An 18034-nucleotide genomic window follows, 5' to 3' on the forward strand; every position below is an offset into this window, starting at 1 on the left:
ATCTATCGAATAAATAACGTGATATCATCTGTATGATACTTACCTTGACTGTCTCTTCTACCACCGCTACCCAAGGAAGGAGCGTCCGAAGCAGCGGCGCTAGGCGGCGGCGTGTCAGAATGCGTAAGGCTACTGAGGCTTCCTAATATTCCTCTAGGACCTACTGGAGGCGGCTGAGGTTCTTCAGGAAGAGGTGGTGGTGTCCTAGGTCTACAAATAGCCTGCATTCTGGAAGTTACAAGATCTGCTATGTGTCTTCTGTCTTCCTCTTGAGTATCGCCAAGGAGAGTCAGGGCACTATCATTTACCTGAAATAATTATATTAAAAAGCGCTAAATTACAAAATAGAGAATCGAAAATTCTTTCAATTTTCATAGAGGCTTTTTTATTCATAAATTGTGATTTCTCAATTTTTCCCTTCTAAATTTTCTGGGCTTCGAGTGGACTACTCACCTCAATTATGTATTCTCGTCCATCTTTACCCACTACAACCTCTAGAGCGCAAATATCCAAACCTCCAAATAAATCGGATACATCGTCGACCCAGTTTTTGTACCTATCTGGCATCGATATTTGTTCCAACATCGCTGAACCAGTGTTTGTTTTCCAACAACCTGAAACGTTAAATCATCGATATCATTCTCTTTCGTAAATTCAAATTACCACTCAAAGACACCAATTTGTGGTCGATTGCCCAATGTGAATAAGGAATTCGAATGAATACTATTCGATTGAATGTTTCTCGCTTTTTTTGATGCTCTAGTATTTGGCTTATAGCGATAATTATCAATATCCTTTCCTATTTTGTAGACGTTTTAACAAAAATCTTGTGTAATATTTACCTGAAATAGATTTTCTCATGAAAGCTTTGTAGTTTGTTCCAATTTTTTGCACATGGATGTCATACTTTGAATCGATGTAAGGCTCCACAGTACAATAGGTATTGGCAACAGCTACGACGCTAGCCATATCTTGGAAATCGTTCAAGTTATCAACTTTAACCTTGCCGAGACCTCCATGAGCATGACCTATTTTAATAACTACTGGGAATCGAGAAGCCGTTATCTGGAACAAATATAATTTTTCAATAAAACAATTATCACTATGTTTAATCTAAAGAAAAAATTATTCGCTTGGTGACTGTATCTTCGCGTGGCTAATAAAAGTCAGTTGTCAAACCGATAATTTGTAACATAACCTCTAAAATCATGATTTTAACTTTAATAAACAATACTTTTTTATAATCTTTCCCATTCTTGATTTTTCATAAAGATTGGGAGAGTACGTTACGTAATTTCTGAAAAATGAAACATAATTTCATCTAATCGCGTTTGTCCCAAGTTTAACGACATATCCGAAGATTATAATTTCACAATTATTGGTAACTAAAGGTGTCGGTGCAATTGACAGTACAGAGTTTTGTCGAAACGTCATATTTTTTTAATGTGTCAACTTTTTTTCGTACAATTTTTTTTTATTTATATAAAGAAAAACATATTTCGAAGTAAAATATAAATTTGATAAAATAATGGCTGCTAATCCGTTCGGCCCTCCGCCGGAGCTATACGGATATCAAACTTTGTGGCACAGTATAGGCAATTACATGGCTAGACTAGAACAATATGAACGATCGATGCCCTTTTTTGACGAAGCTGTTTTAAAATGTCCAAACGATAAAAAAATCTTAGTCGATAGAGGTAAAACGTATATGATATATCTTAGTATCGTCAATACCAAACGATAGATTTATAAATACAAAAACGAATCGAATAATTATTTAATTAGGCCAAAATTAATCGAAAATGAAGTATGAAATTTTTCGATATCTCGGTTCGTTTTCGAGATATCGATATTTAAAGTTACAATCGAAGCCCCCCATAAGAAAAAAAATGATAAAATAAAACTAAAATGATCCTCACGCGAAGAAAATTTTTTTAGACAATTTCGGCTGCAAAAAATTCACGATTTTTGAACTTTTTACGCCCAAAGTGCACCACGAGAAGATTAGGTTAGTTTTTCCAACTTCAAGTATCGATATCTCGAAAACGAAGCGAGATATCGAAACATTTTATTCCTCATTTTCGATTTACAAAATGCATCTTGATTTTAGGTCTCTTCTGTCTTTATTTTGATAAAGACTTGAAGAAAAGTCGAAACGTCAAATTTTAAAACAAAAGACATCTAAAATGAAGAACATTTAGATGCATTAGTATTTTAGATTAATTATGATCTGCAATTTTTGCTATATCTTGGTAGATTCAATAATACCTTTGTAGGAAAAGTATTGGGTAAGCTGTGTTTCTTCCAAAGAGCTTTAGAAGATATAAACAAAGCTATAGATTTGGATCCGGATGATTTGGTTTCCCTGGCTGAAAGATCCCACGCAATTTATCTGAGCTGCGAATTCGAAGATGCTATCGTACAAAATTACAGACTGCTACCATTGCGAAAAAAACCGGATCATTTTTCGATGGGAATCAGAAAATGTTCCATAGCTATCCAGAATTGCTTAGGAGACGTTGCTGGTTGTCCGTTGAGGGATCACTTCCTGATAATTAGGAAATTAGCTTGGCTTGAGAATTTCAATGCCGGTAGACGAGTTGCTTTTGTAGCTAAGAATAAAAAAATTAAAAAACCCAAAAAGAAGATCCGCAAGCAGAAAAAAACTGATACGGGAAAAGAGGATGTGGATGAAGAGATGAAAATATGGGATAGCCTCCACAGTCACGAACTCGATAAATTTGCTATACCACCTTTACAAAAAAGTTTCAATTTTTCCCCGCTGCAGAGATATACAACTAACATCGAAAATTACATGGCAGAAACGTATTTGGAACGAATGTATAAGGAAAAAGTGTTTCTTAAAGAGTTATCTGATATACCTGGGATAAAGTGTCCCAATGAAACGGGTTAGTATGAAACATTATCTCAATACTCTTTTATATATTATAACTGATTTGTAAATGATAAAATTCACGCATATGCACTTGTTAAAAGTGAAATATAACGTATGACCAGACCAGTTTATATTTGTAAATCATTGGTAAGTACGAGGTGCAGTCCAATATTTTCATTAATCTAGTTTGCAAATGACAATTAATGTCACTGGAGGACGCGTTCTAATTCAAGCGCTATCTGCAGTCAATTAATTTCATTGCAGGTGTGAAAAAAATCAAAGAAATCATAAAAGATTGTTATAGCACCGTGTACGGTAAACAAGAAGTATTACGAACGAGGCGACCTTTCTATACCGTAAAATACCAACAAGCTAAAATATCTGGCGCCCTTAAAGACAGATTAGAAGCAGAATTGTCCCTTCATCAAGATAATACTAGAAAAGAAGCGGACAAGATTTGTGTTAGACTCCGTGCTGCTTTGAAGGAACGCAATCTTAACGGTCTTCTTGAACTCGTCGAAAAACTAAAACTGTATTGCGACAACAAATCGAAACGATTACTTCCCGAAAAGCAATCGTACCTAAATTTGGTTTACGAAAGTGTAAGGGACGGTTTCTATATGTTAAATAGACTCAACCCAGATCAACCGAAATGGGAACAAGAAAAAAGGATTTTGCTATCGTTAGGGCAACCCATTAGTAAAGATCCTTCACGAGATTCGGTTATTGAAGTTTATCGCGCGCCGCTTATTGATTACAATCAACAAATTCAGTTGTTTGAAAATAGATTAGAAGCAGCGGAAAATGATGATGAGACTTTATGGTATTATTATGAATTAGCGAGGTAAGCTTCGATTCTATATAACTTGTCATTTCCCTATTCCTGAATTCTTTTATGTCGTGTAATATGTGACTTATAAAACATCACAATTTGGTGGAGGACGATAAAGGCCGTCAAGCAGTATTTAGGTTGAAAAAATTGAACATTATTAATTTGTTATACAGGGTTATCCACGGGAACCGGATGTTTTTGAAGTGGGTTATACAAGGGCGCTTATGGTGGGGTTTCCTGTGTTTTGTTCATCGAGATTTCCGCCGTCAGTTTAATTATCCATCGTAATGCAAGTGTCCTTTCTTGTAACACAATATTGCGTTGGGTAAACAACCTTCGATACACAATTGTTATCGAGCGGAGAACTGTAGTGATAACTTTGTGAGAGTGTGTACCCAAAAGAAGTTTTCACATTCACTCTCCACGAGATTCTCGCGAGAGTATTGAGGGGCCATAAGAGAAGCCTTTGTCAGAAGCCCACGCCGCTCTATTTAGAGGCATTCGGCAGCACTTCAAATAAGCACAAGTAGCACAACAGCAGCACAATTTCCATCCTTACAAGATAGCCGTCGGGCAGCAGATTCTCAGCAGCGATTACAATTTTGTCGACAAATGTCATTTTTGAAGGAAATGAAAATTGTTAATGAGTGTACTGCTGCAAATAATTGAGGACAGTTTCCGTCAAAGGCTACAACAACGTATTGCCCAAAATGGACAACACTTGCCGGACATAATTGTTCGTAAGTGAGTAAATAACAAGTGGTATGATTTGACAAGTGTTCCTGTACAAAAAAAACTTTTTTAAAGTAAATATCCAATTTTCCATGATCATTTTAAAAACATCCGGTTGTCATGTGAACCCTAAGGTGTTGAAGTCTGGAGGTTTCTTCTTTGTGGAATAGATATTTAATATTTGGTTAGTTTAGGTTCAGAGAAAGTTTATAATTAAATTGAAAGTAGTGGAAACGATCGAAAATTTTGTAATTTCAGGTATCATATGATGGCGAAACATTACGACGTATCGAGATCATATTGTATGAGAGGAATAAATTTATCTGAAAAAAATGAAGAAAATCGTTGGTATGTAAATTTAACTGTACTAATGATGAGGATTTGCATAAGGCAATTGAATAAAAACGACGCTATAGCAGAAGCGACTAAAGGCATTGCCGCCGCTAAAAAAATTGCAGACCAGAAATTGAAACAGTACTTGGAAAGGTGAATTTCCTCACTTTCTATATTTTTATAATCAATTTTAAATGTTTAAATTTTTCTTTAACGATATTCCTCAGGTGTATAGCTGTTATAAATGAAATCGAACTAGACGACTTGAGCGGAAAGAAACAATTACAAAAAAGACAAGCGAAAATTTTGGCGATGATGCAAAGCGATAAAATTAGATCTGAATTTTCACACTTATTCCGTACCATGTCGGCTTTACCAGCTAGCAGAAGAATGAACATTATACCAGGAGCGTCGATAAAGAAAGATAAGACCGATAAAGTACTCGACAGAAATAGATCCAATAAATCGTTTGCAATGGAAGACGAAAGTTTCAGTACACAGTCAGCACCTAAGGGAGCCAATTTCATTAGTTTAGTGCAATATCATATTTAAAAATACATAATTATAAATAATTACAGGCGCAAAATAAAAATATTATGTCTAATTTATTTATATATTTATTATGTCCCGTAAATTGATAATAATTAACAAAAAAGTTTGTTGCTCTAAGAGGATGATGAAAGTTGATATTAAATTTGTCATTACAACTGATAATTTGTCACATGGAGCATAATTAAAACAATTAGACAGTATCTTCTTTATAGAAATTGAAAGTTCATTTCATCTTGAACCCCTTGGCTGATTTGGTTCCTCGAAAACTTGATTATGAACATGCTTTTCTCAATTTTATATATACCTAATAGTGAACAAAAAGAATGACAATAATATTAATATTCGGAAAATGTATGTGTTCTTCAAAATCCCTTGTCTATCAACAATTTACTCTAAAGTTTTCTCTTTTACATAAATCTACGAAACTAAGCTATGTACCAGAGAAATCCATCTACAAATACAACGAATTGCTAAAATAGGTCAAGAAAATGAACCCATAATTTGGCTGGTAGGTACCTTTACTATAAATGGACTAAACATGCACCGTAAAGATAAACCGATAAACTCTGAAGATGATCATCATCAAAACGTGCGTTAATTGTTGACTGTTAATAAAGTTTTGTAAACATATTATTGATGAATATACCGATTTCAATGAAATAAATGATACCGGGTGTTTTATTAAATATGATTATTTTGCTATAAACCAAAAACCGTTTATAATATACTGAACACACTGTTTATATCACCCCTACACTAACTATACTCACAATTACACTGTCTGATGAGCGTTTGTGATTTGACTTACATGTTTTATACTAAATTTTCCCACCAATAAACCTTCTCCCGCGAAAATTAATTCCTGCCGACTAGAAGGAATTAGCCCTTTGTCTCTCTATTTAAGCTAACAATTTCAATGCTTTCAAATGCAACCAACAATTTATTATTGGATACATTTTTTAACAATTTTACGTTATTAATATTTATGTTATGATTATGGTAACATCATGGCCAATACTCGATTTTCCTGTCCAATATTTTAAACCAGCTATGTGCTCTTTAAACCGCACAATAACGGATCTCTTAGTCTGCCCAATATTTCATATATATTCTATTCCAAATTCGGCATTTTATCCTTAGGATTGACCAAAAATTGTTTTAATGTATTATTTCCGATCATGTTGTCTGAAAAAGGAAGGTTTTAATCCCCCAATTCCCCAAAATTAGTTAGGTTTAATGACGCAACCAGTAAAAAATGAATCGCGGTAAGCATCATCGACAGATTTTCATCTGGAAAATAAGGATTCCTTTTACGTTGAAGGAAAATAATAATTCTTAACAAGACCGAGTTTATAAAACATCGATTTAGCAGAACAAAATTCACAGGTATCCGTTTTGATTTGTACATTTACCAATTTGATTATGACAGTTTTTTTGTAAAGTAGTAAAATTTATACTTAATCATCATCTTAGACGATTTATAAAGTTCACAATACAAAATAATTTTAATTAATGTGTACGATTACGTATCTTTTTCGAGAATTTATGGTATTATTAAGAATGAAATATATGAACGCGTTCGTGCTTAAGGTAGGTAATGCGATTGTGTGAGTCATATCTGGTCTTCTAAGTATTACGATTATGTTTTTACAACTTCATTTTTGGATTCCATTCATCCCACGACAAGCTGTCTAATGTACAAGAATGGATGATTCACAAATTGTATCACAAAGTGTGCATACTGAATCAAGTTTTTATATTCGTAGTAATCCCGATTTTAGTCAAATGTTTAAAATACCCAGTGATCTAATGCGTAGGTGTAAATTTTACATACTCTTATTATAAAATCTATTACGCAACACAGTATGTTTGTTTTTTATTAGTTAATTGCATTCTCTATTGAATGATTAAATTAAAACACGGCAATGTGGTTTTTAGAATTTAATACCAAATACCGAGAAGCAATTTTTCTTTGGGAAATGAAACGCTTTATATTTTGCATTTTTCGTCTGCAAGGATCCAAAGATTAAAAAACGGTTCTATATGTAGCCGTTGAAACAATACGTTTTATATGATGGATCGGTTAGCTCGGATCTATTTGGACAAATATGGGGAACCCAAAAACTTGCTCTGATTATTTTTCAAATTTCTAGCTGGAGGTTGCCAAGATTGGTTTGATACTTTATCGATTTTCTGACATGGATTCCTTGTCAAAAGGAGTCAGCGAGATTAAAATTACCTTATTTGACCTTTTAAAACTAACTAACTAAAACAAACGTTTCATGCACGTGGAGAAACATTCAAAATATTTTCGGTTGCGTCTGTGGAGTCACCACCTTTGAGAAACTCGGATATTGGCTGGTATTTAGATGATCTCAGCTCAAATTGTAAAAAAATCTAATAATTGAAGATTTAGAAATGGACTAGTCTCAATAACTTGATAATGGTATGACTTCGAAGTATACAAAGCTAATGAATGATAATCAAATATCGAGATGCTCAGAAATGACATTACAAAATGTTTTTTAGAATAGTGGCTGCCCTCTAAATGAAATTCATTATATTTAACTATAAATTATATAACTCTATCCGAAAATAAACTCTTATTTGAAAATATTGGCGTAACTTTTAGATGATGCTCGCACTGCCAAAATCAGTCAACAGATATCAAAACAATAATTGAATTGAATGTTAATTATAGAATTTCTATGGTAATTATTGAAACGCAGAAGCTAACACGTAATTGCAAGATTCAATAATCTTTAATATTAATTGTAATATTCCAACAAACATTTTTTTATTTTTATATTAACGATATTTGTTTATTTATTAAATCGGCTTTATACTTGCAATATTGTTTATGAAAAATATATAAAATTATCAGGCTGGAAAATATCATAAAACAAATATTTACATATTAAGTTACTTCGGTTTTTACAATTTTGGAAAATAACTGTGTGAATGTGATTGATATGACGTTAGAGGCATCAAAATTTTTCATTTTTATTTGTCTTACTATTTAGAAGATTATATATTAGTAGTGCCTTAAAACGTTTTGGTTCATTTAACTATAAATCCATATATTTATTTTAAACGTAATTTACGCCACTATTAAATTTTATTGGTTCTAGTGTTGAAACACAGAAGATAAGTTAATGCTCCTATTACGATTTTTAACAGATTGCTACCAGAAATATTCAGTCATTTATATTTTTTTGACTTTATTTCATTGTGGAACTATTTGAAGATTTGATAAACAGGTATTATAGTTGTACATTGCCCGTTTCGGTATTTTTTCATAGTCAGACGGAACTAAAACTTTTTACGATGACATTTAACTAATGGCTAATGCTAATAGTACGAGGTTTGCTCTGAAAGTACCAAGCTTAACCCCATGGGGCTATCCTGGAAGTTAGTTTTCTCAATTATCTTGAATACATTAGTTTTTTTCTATACTCACTATATAATCGTTTTTTACTGTCAATTTTTATTTTTCTTCCATATCTTGAACACATTTGTTGTTTTAGTTTGTTTATTATGTTATTTTCATTCAAATAAATAATAGATTAAAGATTGATGAACCATTTCAGATTCATAACTTTTGCAAATGGGTGACAATGTAATTCTGTTTCTTTGCAATTTAAAAATAAAACATTTTCTAGCGTACAGTAATAATTCATTTCAATTAATGACCTTTTAGATTTTGATAATATTAAACGTTTACATTTTCAATAATAAAACCGTTTAAGGAATGTGCTAAAGTTGCTGTATAGTTTCGTGAAATATAAAACCAAAAATGAAACTTTTCACTTTCGTTGACCGTTTCAGTACGTTTGTGTTTACCTAATTTTCATGCCCAATTGGGCACAAATATCTCGTTAGTCCTTAGGTGAGGTAGGCATATTTATAACCGTGTGAAGATAGCGCGAAACGTTTTCAGTTCAGTTCGAATTTCGTTGTGTATCGCTTCGGTCGGTTTTTGTTGAATTTTAGTAACAACACACGTGGTTCGAAAATACTTTCGTTGATGATTTCGCGGTTTTGGATTCGATCAATTTTCGGTGACAGTTTGCCCAATTTCTCGTAAGTATGTAATGAAAAAAATTTTATTTATAAAGACAATTTTTATAGCCAATTCAAACAGAATTTTTGCGGTGGTATTTTGATAATATGTAATGGATACTTAATCGGTAATTATGATTAAATGTTCACTTTGTTTATTATTGAATAATTATGCAAAAAGAAAACCTTAACAATCGAAGTATAGTCCATCGTGTTAACACAAGCTCTTCGAGACCTTGGTAAAATCATTCTTTGGGCATAGATGCAAACATTTTCCACCATCTTCTTTGGATTCAATTTTTTTTATTCTACGCAAGAGTTTCGGTATGGATTTGAATAAATAGTAATCCCAGACGCTGTAATAAGACAGAACCTCATAGAGCAATTATTTATCAAACTTTTCCAACAAAAAATTCAAAAAAGTTAAACAGATTTGGAAGCAAATTGGAAGCAAAAAATCTATTGCAGCAAGTCGTTCATCCTGGGTGGTCAGTTGAAAGAGTCTTTTCTACATGATGAATTGCATTTCGGTTGTTGAAATTTAACGAATCATATGATTGCGGTTAATATTACGATCATTATTGTGTGACTCGAAAAGATTTGCCGACAATATTAATGTTATATTTATTAGATGATGAATGAAGTTATGAAATATTAGCAAAACAATCACGATTTAGGAAGTCATAGTCAAATTATTCATAAAAATTCTTATGTAAATACAAGTTGGACAGGTCAAAAGTTTATCGTCTATATTATCTTTTCAAATATACCGCTTATATTTTGACAATAGGTATACAGCAATCATGATTCAAGAAAAATTTAATGGCAAAAATGAGACAAAATGCTTCTCATTATGGCGAATGTGTAAACATAAATAAATGCCTCATAATAAGTCAGTTGCAGAAAAAAACGATTTTAGTACTTAAAATTTAAGTATAATAAACGTGATGAGGTTTTCGAAAGTTTCAATATTAGATTTGAATAAGTAAAACAATTGGTACATAAAAAAATTTAAACATCATTATTTAAACAAGAACGAATGTGTTGAATAATAATAAATAATTGATTGATATTGATTATGTAAAATGAGAATGCCTACGGTACAAATCGAGAAAGCTGCGCAAATTGTAGTGTGAATAATATTAAAAACGCGATCCATTTATTTCGGATAAACAAGATTACGATATTTACCAACTAGAAATAGTTTACTTGCTTCCAAGAAAAATTATCCGACAATACTGTAATTTGAATTACGAAATTTCTCTGAAAAAGAAATTGTTGTTTGGGCGGCGCCAGACATTGGGTTTAACAAAAAGGTGTGTACCTATTATAATCAGTGATTTTTTAAGAGGTATAGGATTTGTTTGGAAAAAAAACCACAAAAAATTGATTGGAATCGATAGACCGATCAGTACAATTTAATCTATGAAGATGATTTCATGCATATCACGAATCATCATCATCATCATCATCATCATCATCATCAAGTTTTTCAATCTCATGTGGATTACTCCTCGTTTTCTAATTTTTTATAGTTTGTTTTGGCTGCTTTTGTTATTATTTTCCATTCCTTTCAGTTCCGGAATTCTGCTCTCCAGTTTTCTATATTGAGTGCTCTTATGTCCTCCTCTATTTCGTTTCCCCGAGTATTTCACAACCCGCCTCTTCTCTTTGGCATCCATTGCGTTTTTTTCTTTTGATTATTTCAATTGGTTTTCTTTTCATTACGTGCCCGGCCAAGTTGAGGTTTTGTGCTTTTATGTATCTCACTATATTCTCCTTCCCCAGTTCACTTCTCTCTATTTCTTCTTTCTCCTTCCTGTGTTATCTTTGGGCCTGTTATAGTTCTCATTATCTTTCTTTGGGTTCTTTTAAGTTCTTCTTAATTCTTCCATTCCAAGAAGGAGAGGATGAGACAAACCCTAACCCTTGAAGCAGGTGAAGAAAACCCTAACCTAACCTAAACTCAAATTTGTGAACCTTCACGTTTGTTATTGCGAAACCAGTGGCAATTTAGAAATTGATTGGGGAAGTTTTTGATGGAGAAGAGAGAATGAAAAACAACGATGCTATGCGTAAAATTATTGACAAGTGTTTTAAAAAAAGGTAGATGCGTTTCTTAGGATATAACAGACTGGAATACAATCGATTTTGTTGTGATAAAGATATGTTCAAGATGGATTCCTCAAGCCAACTCCCATAAAGCACGTCAAACTACTAAATATTTGAGGTAATTCGGAGCAATGTTACACTCGATTTATCGCTGGATGTCTTCTTCTGATTTCCAATGTTAAACAATGATGATTTCCAACACCTCAGAAAACTATTGAAGACTTTGAAAAAGCTACGAAACACTTTGTTACCAACTTTCTCGTTTCTGTGTAAAATTTGAAATGTTTATTAATTATTTGAGTATTCTATTCAACAGCTAGCTAGGCATGGGGTTTTGGATGGTGTACGCTTTCTTCGCCTGTTAATTATCATGTACCTTGCGAGGTGGGTTGCGTTATTTTCGCCACACCGCTGAAGAAAAACTACGAAATTCTAAATATCAAGTAAACCGCTGGGTATTTTTGTTTTCCGTTGATGGCTTCATCTGTTTTGACTTTACAGATTAGTGAAAATAATTAAATATCCTTCAACTTTTATTTTGTTAGGCTTAACGCGATATTATGTGTTTTAATGATAAAATTACATTTATTTGGTATTTTCTTTTTACTTAACACCTTTGATAAAAATAGGCGATGTCGGAATTTGCACCATTTTAGTATCTTTATTGGCTAATTCAAGTGGATTTACTATTCTAAAATTACTTGGTATGTCTGGTAGTTCGTTTTATTTACGTAATCTGTATGTAAGTCGGAGTAAGTTTATTTTTTATCTATTTTTGTTCGATTATGTTAATAGCATGAGTTGAACTTGACACGGTTTTGCAGATGCACTAATGATGTAATATAGACCGATATAGTGGGCGGCGTGAAAATTATCAATTCACATTTAATCGAACAATGTAAATTCGGGATTTTATACCTTGTGACATTTCAAATTTATTGTTCTAGTTTTTGGTGGCTTTTAGATTTTAATTAAACATTAAAAAATTATTTTACAATAAATGCATCTGATTTTAATAAAAATATTATTTTATTGAATTTAGTTTGACTACAATTTCTGCCAAGGGTTTTCTATTTCTACGCATGTTTTCATTTTCATGACATCTTCCAGTCAAATATGGTGCTGATTCTTTAATATGAAGAGTTAAAACTATCTGTATATGGCAAAATACTTTTAGTAAAATCATGAAAATTCCTACGTTTGAGTTTTCGAATACGATCTTTTTAACGAAAATATTTAATACAGTAACTTTGTTATTTTAAATAGAACATCCTGTATATTAATACATTTTTGAAATCTACGTGAATTTCTAATATACTTTTGTCTAAAAACTTTTTTCGAAAAATGCATACTTTTTGAGTTATTAATTTTTTTTGTAGGTTTCGGTTTTCGACTGTAACTTTGTTATTTTAAACAAAACATCCTGTATATTAATACATTTTTGAAATCTACGTAAAATTTTAGTATACTTTTGTCTAAAAACTTTTTTCGAAAAATGCATACTTTTTGAGTTATTAATTTTTTTTGTAGGTTTCGTTTTTCGACTGTAACTTTGTTATTTTAAATAAAACACCCTGTATATTAATACATTTTTGAAATCTACGTAAAATTTTAGTATACTTTTGTCTAAAAACTTTTTTCGAAAAATGCATACTTTTTGAGTTATTAATTTTTTTTGTAGGTTTCGGTTTTCGACTGTAACTTTGTTATTTTAAATAAAACACCCTGTATATTAATACATTTTCGAAATCTACGTAAAATTTCAGAATACTTTTGTCTAAAAACTTTTTTCGAAAAATGCATACTTTTTGAGTTATAAATTTTTTTGTAAGTTTCGGTTTTCGACTGTAACTTTGTTATTTTAAATAAAACACCCTGTATATTAATACATTTTCGAAATCTACGTAAAATTTCAGAATACTTTTGTCTAAAAACTTTTTTCGAAAAATGCATACTTTTTGAGTTATTAATTTTTTTTGTAGGTTTCGTTTTTCGACTGTAACTTTGTTATTTTAAATAAAACACCCTGTATATTAATACATTTTTGAAATCTACGTAAAATTTTAGTATACTTTTGTCTAAAAACTTTTTTCGAAAAATGCATACTTTTTGAGTTATTAATTTTTTTTGTAGGTTTCGTTTTTCGACTGTAACTTTGTTATTTTAAATAAAACACCCTGTATATTAATACATTTTTGAAATCTACGTAAAATTTTAGTATACTTTTGTCTAAAAACTTTTTTCGAAAAATGCATACTTTTTGAGTTATTAATTTTTTTTGTAGGTTTCGGTTTTCGACTGTAACTTTGTTATTTTAAATAAAACACCCTGTATATTAATACATTTTCGAAATCTACGTAAAATTTCAGAATACTTTTGTCTAAAAACTTTTTTCGAAAAATGCATACTTTTTGAGTTATAAATTTTTTTGTAAGTTTCGGTTTTCGACTGTAACTTTGTTATTTTAAATAAAACACCCGGTATATTAATACATTTTTGAAATCTACGTAAAATTTCAGAATACTTTTGTCTAAAAACTTTTTTCGAAAAATGCATACTTTTTGAGTTATTAATTTTTTTTGTAGGTTTCGGTTTTCGACTGTAACTTAGTTATTTTAAATAAAACACCCTGTATATTAATACATTTTTGAAATCTACGTGAATTTTTAATATACTTTTGTCTAAAAACTTTTTTCGAAAAATGCATACTTTTTGAGTTATTAATTTTTTTTGTAGGTTTCGGTTTTCGACTGTAACTTTGTTATTTTAAATAAAACACCCTGTATATTAATACATTTTCGAAATCTACGTAAAATTTCAGAATACTTTTGTCTAAAAACTTTTTTCGAAAAATGCATACTTTTTGAGTTATTAATTTTTATGTATGTTTCGGTTTTCGACTGTAACTTTGTTATTTTAAATAAAACATCCTGTATATTAATACATTTTTGAAATCTACGTAAAATTTCAGTATACTTTTGTCTGAAAACTTTTTTCGAAAAAAGCATACTTTTTGAGTTATTAATTTTTTTGTATGTTTCGGTTTTCGACTGTAACTTTGTTATTTTAAATAAAACACCCTGTATATTAACACATTTTTGAAATCTACGTAAAATTTCAGAATACTTTTGTCTAAAAACTTTTTTCGAAAAATGCATACTTTTTGAGTTATTAATTTTTTTTGTAGGTTTCGTTTTTCGACTGTAACTTTGTTATTTTAAATAAAACACCCTGTATATTAATACCTTTTTGAAATCTACGTAAAATTTCAGTATACTTTTGTCTAAAAACTTTTTTCGAAAAATGCATACTTTTTGAGTTATTAATTTTTTTTGTTATTTCGGTTTTCGACTGTAACTTTGTTATTTTAAATAAAACATCCTGTATATTAATACATTTTTGAAATCTACGTAAAATTTCAGTATACTTTTGTCTGAAAACTTTTTTCGAAAAATGCATACTTTTTGAGTTATTAATTTTTTTTGTAGGTTTCGGTTTTCGACTGTAACTTTGTTATTTTAAATAAAACACCCTGTATATTAATACATTTTCGAAATCTACGTAAAATTTCAGAATACTTTTGTCTAAAAACTTTTTTCGAAAAATGCATACTTTTTGAGTTATAAATTTTTTTGTAAGTTTCGGTTTTCGACTGTAACTTTGTTATTTTAAATAAAACACCCGGTATATTAATACATTTTTGAAATCTACGTAAAATTTCAGAATACTTTTGTCTAAAAACTTTTTTCGAAAAATGCATACTTTTTGAGTTATTAATTTTTTTTGTAGGTTTCGGTTTTCGACTGTAACTTAGTTATTTTAAATAAAACACCCTGTATATTAATACATTTTTGAAATCTACGTGAATTTTTAATATACTTTTGTCTAAAAACTTTTTTCGAAAAATGCATACTTTTTGAGTTATTAATTTTTTTTGTAGGTTTCGGTTTTCGACTGTAACTTTGTTATTTTAAATAAAACACCCTGTATATTAATACATTTTCGAAATCTACGTAAAATTTCAGAATACTTTTGTCTAAAAACTTTTTTCGAAAAATGCATACTTTTTGAGTTATTAATTTTTATGTATGTTTCGGTTTTCGACTGTAACTTTGTTATTTTAAATAAAACATCCTGTATATTAATACATTTTTGAAATCTACGTAAAATTTCAGTATACTTTTGTCTGAAAACTTTTTTCGAAAAAAGCATACTTTTTGAGTTATTAATTTTTTTGTATGTTTCGGTTTTCGACTGTAACTTTGTTATTTTAAATAAAACACCCTGTATATTAACACATTTTTGAAATCTACGTAAAATTTCAGAATACTTTTGTCTAAAAACTTTTTTCGAAAAATGCATACTTTTTGAGTTATTAATTTTTTTTGTAGGTTTCGTTTTTCGACTGTAACTTTGTTATTTTAAATAAAACACCCTGTATATTAATACCTTTTTGAAATCTACGTAAAATTTCAGTATACTTTTGTCTAAAAACTTTTTTCGAAAAATGCATACTTTTTGAGTTATTAATTTTTTTTGTAGGTTTCGGTTTTCGACTGTAACTTTGTTATTTTAAATAAAACACCCTGTATATTAATACATTTTCGAAATCTACGTAAAATTTCAGAATACTTTTGTCTAAAAACTTTTTTCGAAAAATGCATACTTTTTGAGTTATTAATTTTTTTTGTAGGTTTCGGTTTTCGACTGTAACTTTGTTATTTTAAATAAAACACCCTGTATATTAATACATTTTCGAAATCTACGTAAAATTTCAGAATACTTTTGTCTAAAAACTTTTTTCGAAAAATGCATACTTTTTGAGTTATTAATTTTTTTTGTAGGTTTCGGTTTTCGACTGTAACTTTGTTATTTTAAATAAAACATCCTGTATATTAATACATTTTTGAAATCTACGTAAAATTTCAGAATACTTTTGTCTAAAAACTTTTTTCGAAAAATGCATACTTTTTGAGTTATAAATTTTTTTGTAAGTTTCGGTTTTCGACTGTAACTTTGTTATTTTAAATAAAACACCCGGTATATTAATACATTTTTGAAATCTACGTAAAATTTCAGAATACTTTTGTCTAAAAACTTTTTTCGAAAAATGCATACTTTTTGAGTTATTAATTTTTTTTGTAGGTTTCGGTTTTCGACTGTAACTTAGTTATTTTAAATAAAACACCCTGTATATTAATACATTTTTGAAATCTACGTGAATTTTTAATATACTTTTGTCTAAAAACTTTTTTCGAAAAATGCATACTTTTTGAGTTATTAATTTTTTTGTACGTTTCGGTTTTCGACTGTAACTTTGTTATTTTAAATAAAACACCCTGTATACTAATACATTTTTGAAATCTACGTAAAATTTCAGTATACTTTTGTCTGAAAACTTTTTTCGAAAAATGCATACTTTTTGAGTTATTAATTTTTATGTATGTTTCGGTTTTCGACTGTAACTTTGTTATTTTAAATAAAACATCCTGTATATTAATACATTTTTGAAATCTACGTAAAATTTCAGAATACTTTTGTCTAAAAACTTTTTTCGAAAAATGCATACTTTTTGAGTTATTAATTTTTTTGTATGTTTCGGTTTTCGACTGTAACTTTGTTATTTTAAATAAAACACCCTGTATATTAACACATTTTTGAAATCTACGTAAAATTTCAGAATACTTTTGTCTAAAAACTTTTTTCGAAAAATGCATACTTTTTGAGTTATTAATTTTTTTTGTAGGTTTCGTTTTTCGACTGTAACTTTGTTATTTTAAATAAAACACCCTGTATATTAATACCTTTTTGAAATCTACGTAAAATTTCAGTATACTTTTGTCTAAAAACTTTTTTCGAAAAATGCATACTTTTTGAGTTATTAATTTTTTTTGTAGGTTTCGTTTTTCGACTGTAACTTTGTTATTTTAAATAAAACACCCTGTATATTAATACCTTTTTGAAATCTACGTAAAATTTCAGAATACTTTTGTCTAAAAACTTTTTTCGAAAAATGCATACTTTTTGAGTTATTAATTTTTTTTGTAGGTTTCGTTTTTCGACTGTAACTTTGTTATTTTAAATAAAACACCCTGTATATTAATACCTTTTTGAAATCTACGTAAAATTTCAGTATACTTTTGTCTAAAAACTTTTTTCGAAAAATGCATACTTTTTGAGTTATTAATTTTTTTTGTTATTTCGGTTTTCGACTGTAACTTTGTTATTTTAAATAAAACATCCTGTATATTAATACATTTTTGAAATCTACGTAAAATTTCAGTATACTTTTGTCTGAAAACTTTTTTCGAAAAATGCATACTTTTTGAGTTATTAATTTTTTTGTATGTTTCGGTTTTCGACTGTAACTTTGTTATTTTAAATAAAACACCCTGTATATTAACACATTTTTGAAATCTACGTAAAATTTCAGAATACTTTTGTCTAAAAACTTTTTTCGAAAAATGCATACTTTTTGAGTTATTAATTTTTTTTGTAGGTTTCGTTTTTCGACT

At 29.7% G+C, this 18034-nt stretch overlaps 2 protein-coding genes across 4 annotated transcripts in view; one reads left to right on the plus strand and one right to left on the minus strand.

The window, feature by feature from the left end:
- The window catches only part of LOC130444346 (synapsin), a 74107-nt gene that overhangs the window by 3886 nt on the left and 52187 nt on the right, over positions 1-18034 (minus strand). The window contains exons 8-10 of the mRNA XM_056779433.1: positions 843-1065; positions 454-614; positions 44-308 (exon numbers count right to left, since the gene is read on the minus strand). Coding sequence (XP_056635411.1) covers positions 44-308; positions 454-614; positions 843-1065 — 649 coding nt within the window. The remainder of the gene's footprint in view (positions 1-43; positions 309-453; positions 615-842; positions 1066-18034) is intronic.
- LOC130444226 (tissue inhibitor of metalloproteinase) overlaps positions 9278-18034 on the plus strand; it is a 46757-nt gene continuing 38000 nt past the window's right edge. The window contains exon 1 of one of the 3 annotated variants that reach the window (XM_056779284.1): positions 9278-9428. The gene's annotated coding sequence lies outside the window, so the exon portion shown is untranslated. Of the gene's footprint in view, positions 9433-12200; positions 12272-18034 lie in introns of those variants that run through there. The other 2 variants (XM_056779285.1, XM_056779283.1) reach the window with 2 other exon arrangements.

The sequence above is a fragment of the Diorhabda sublineata genome, chromosome 5 (assembly GCF_026230105.1).
Source record: "Diorhabda sublineata isolate icDioSubl1.1 chromosome 5, icDioSubl1.1, whole genome shotgun sequence".
Lineage (NCBI taxonomy): Eukaryota > Metazoa > Arthropoda > Insecta > Coleoptera > Chrysomelidae > Diorhabda > Diorhabda sublineata.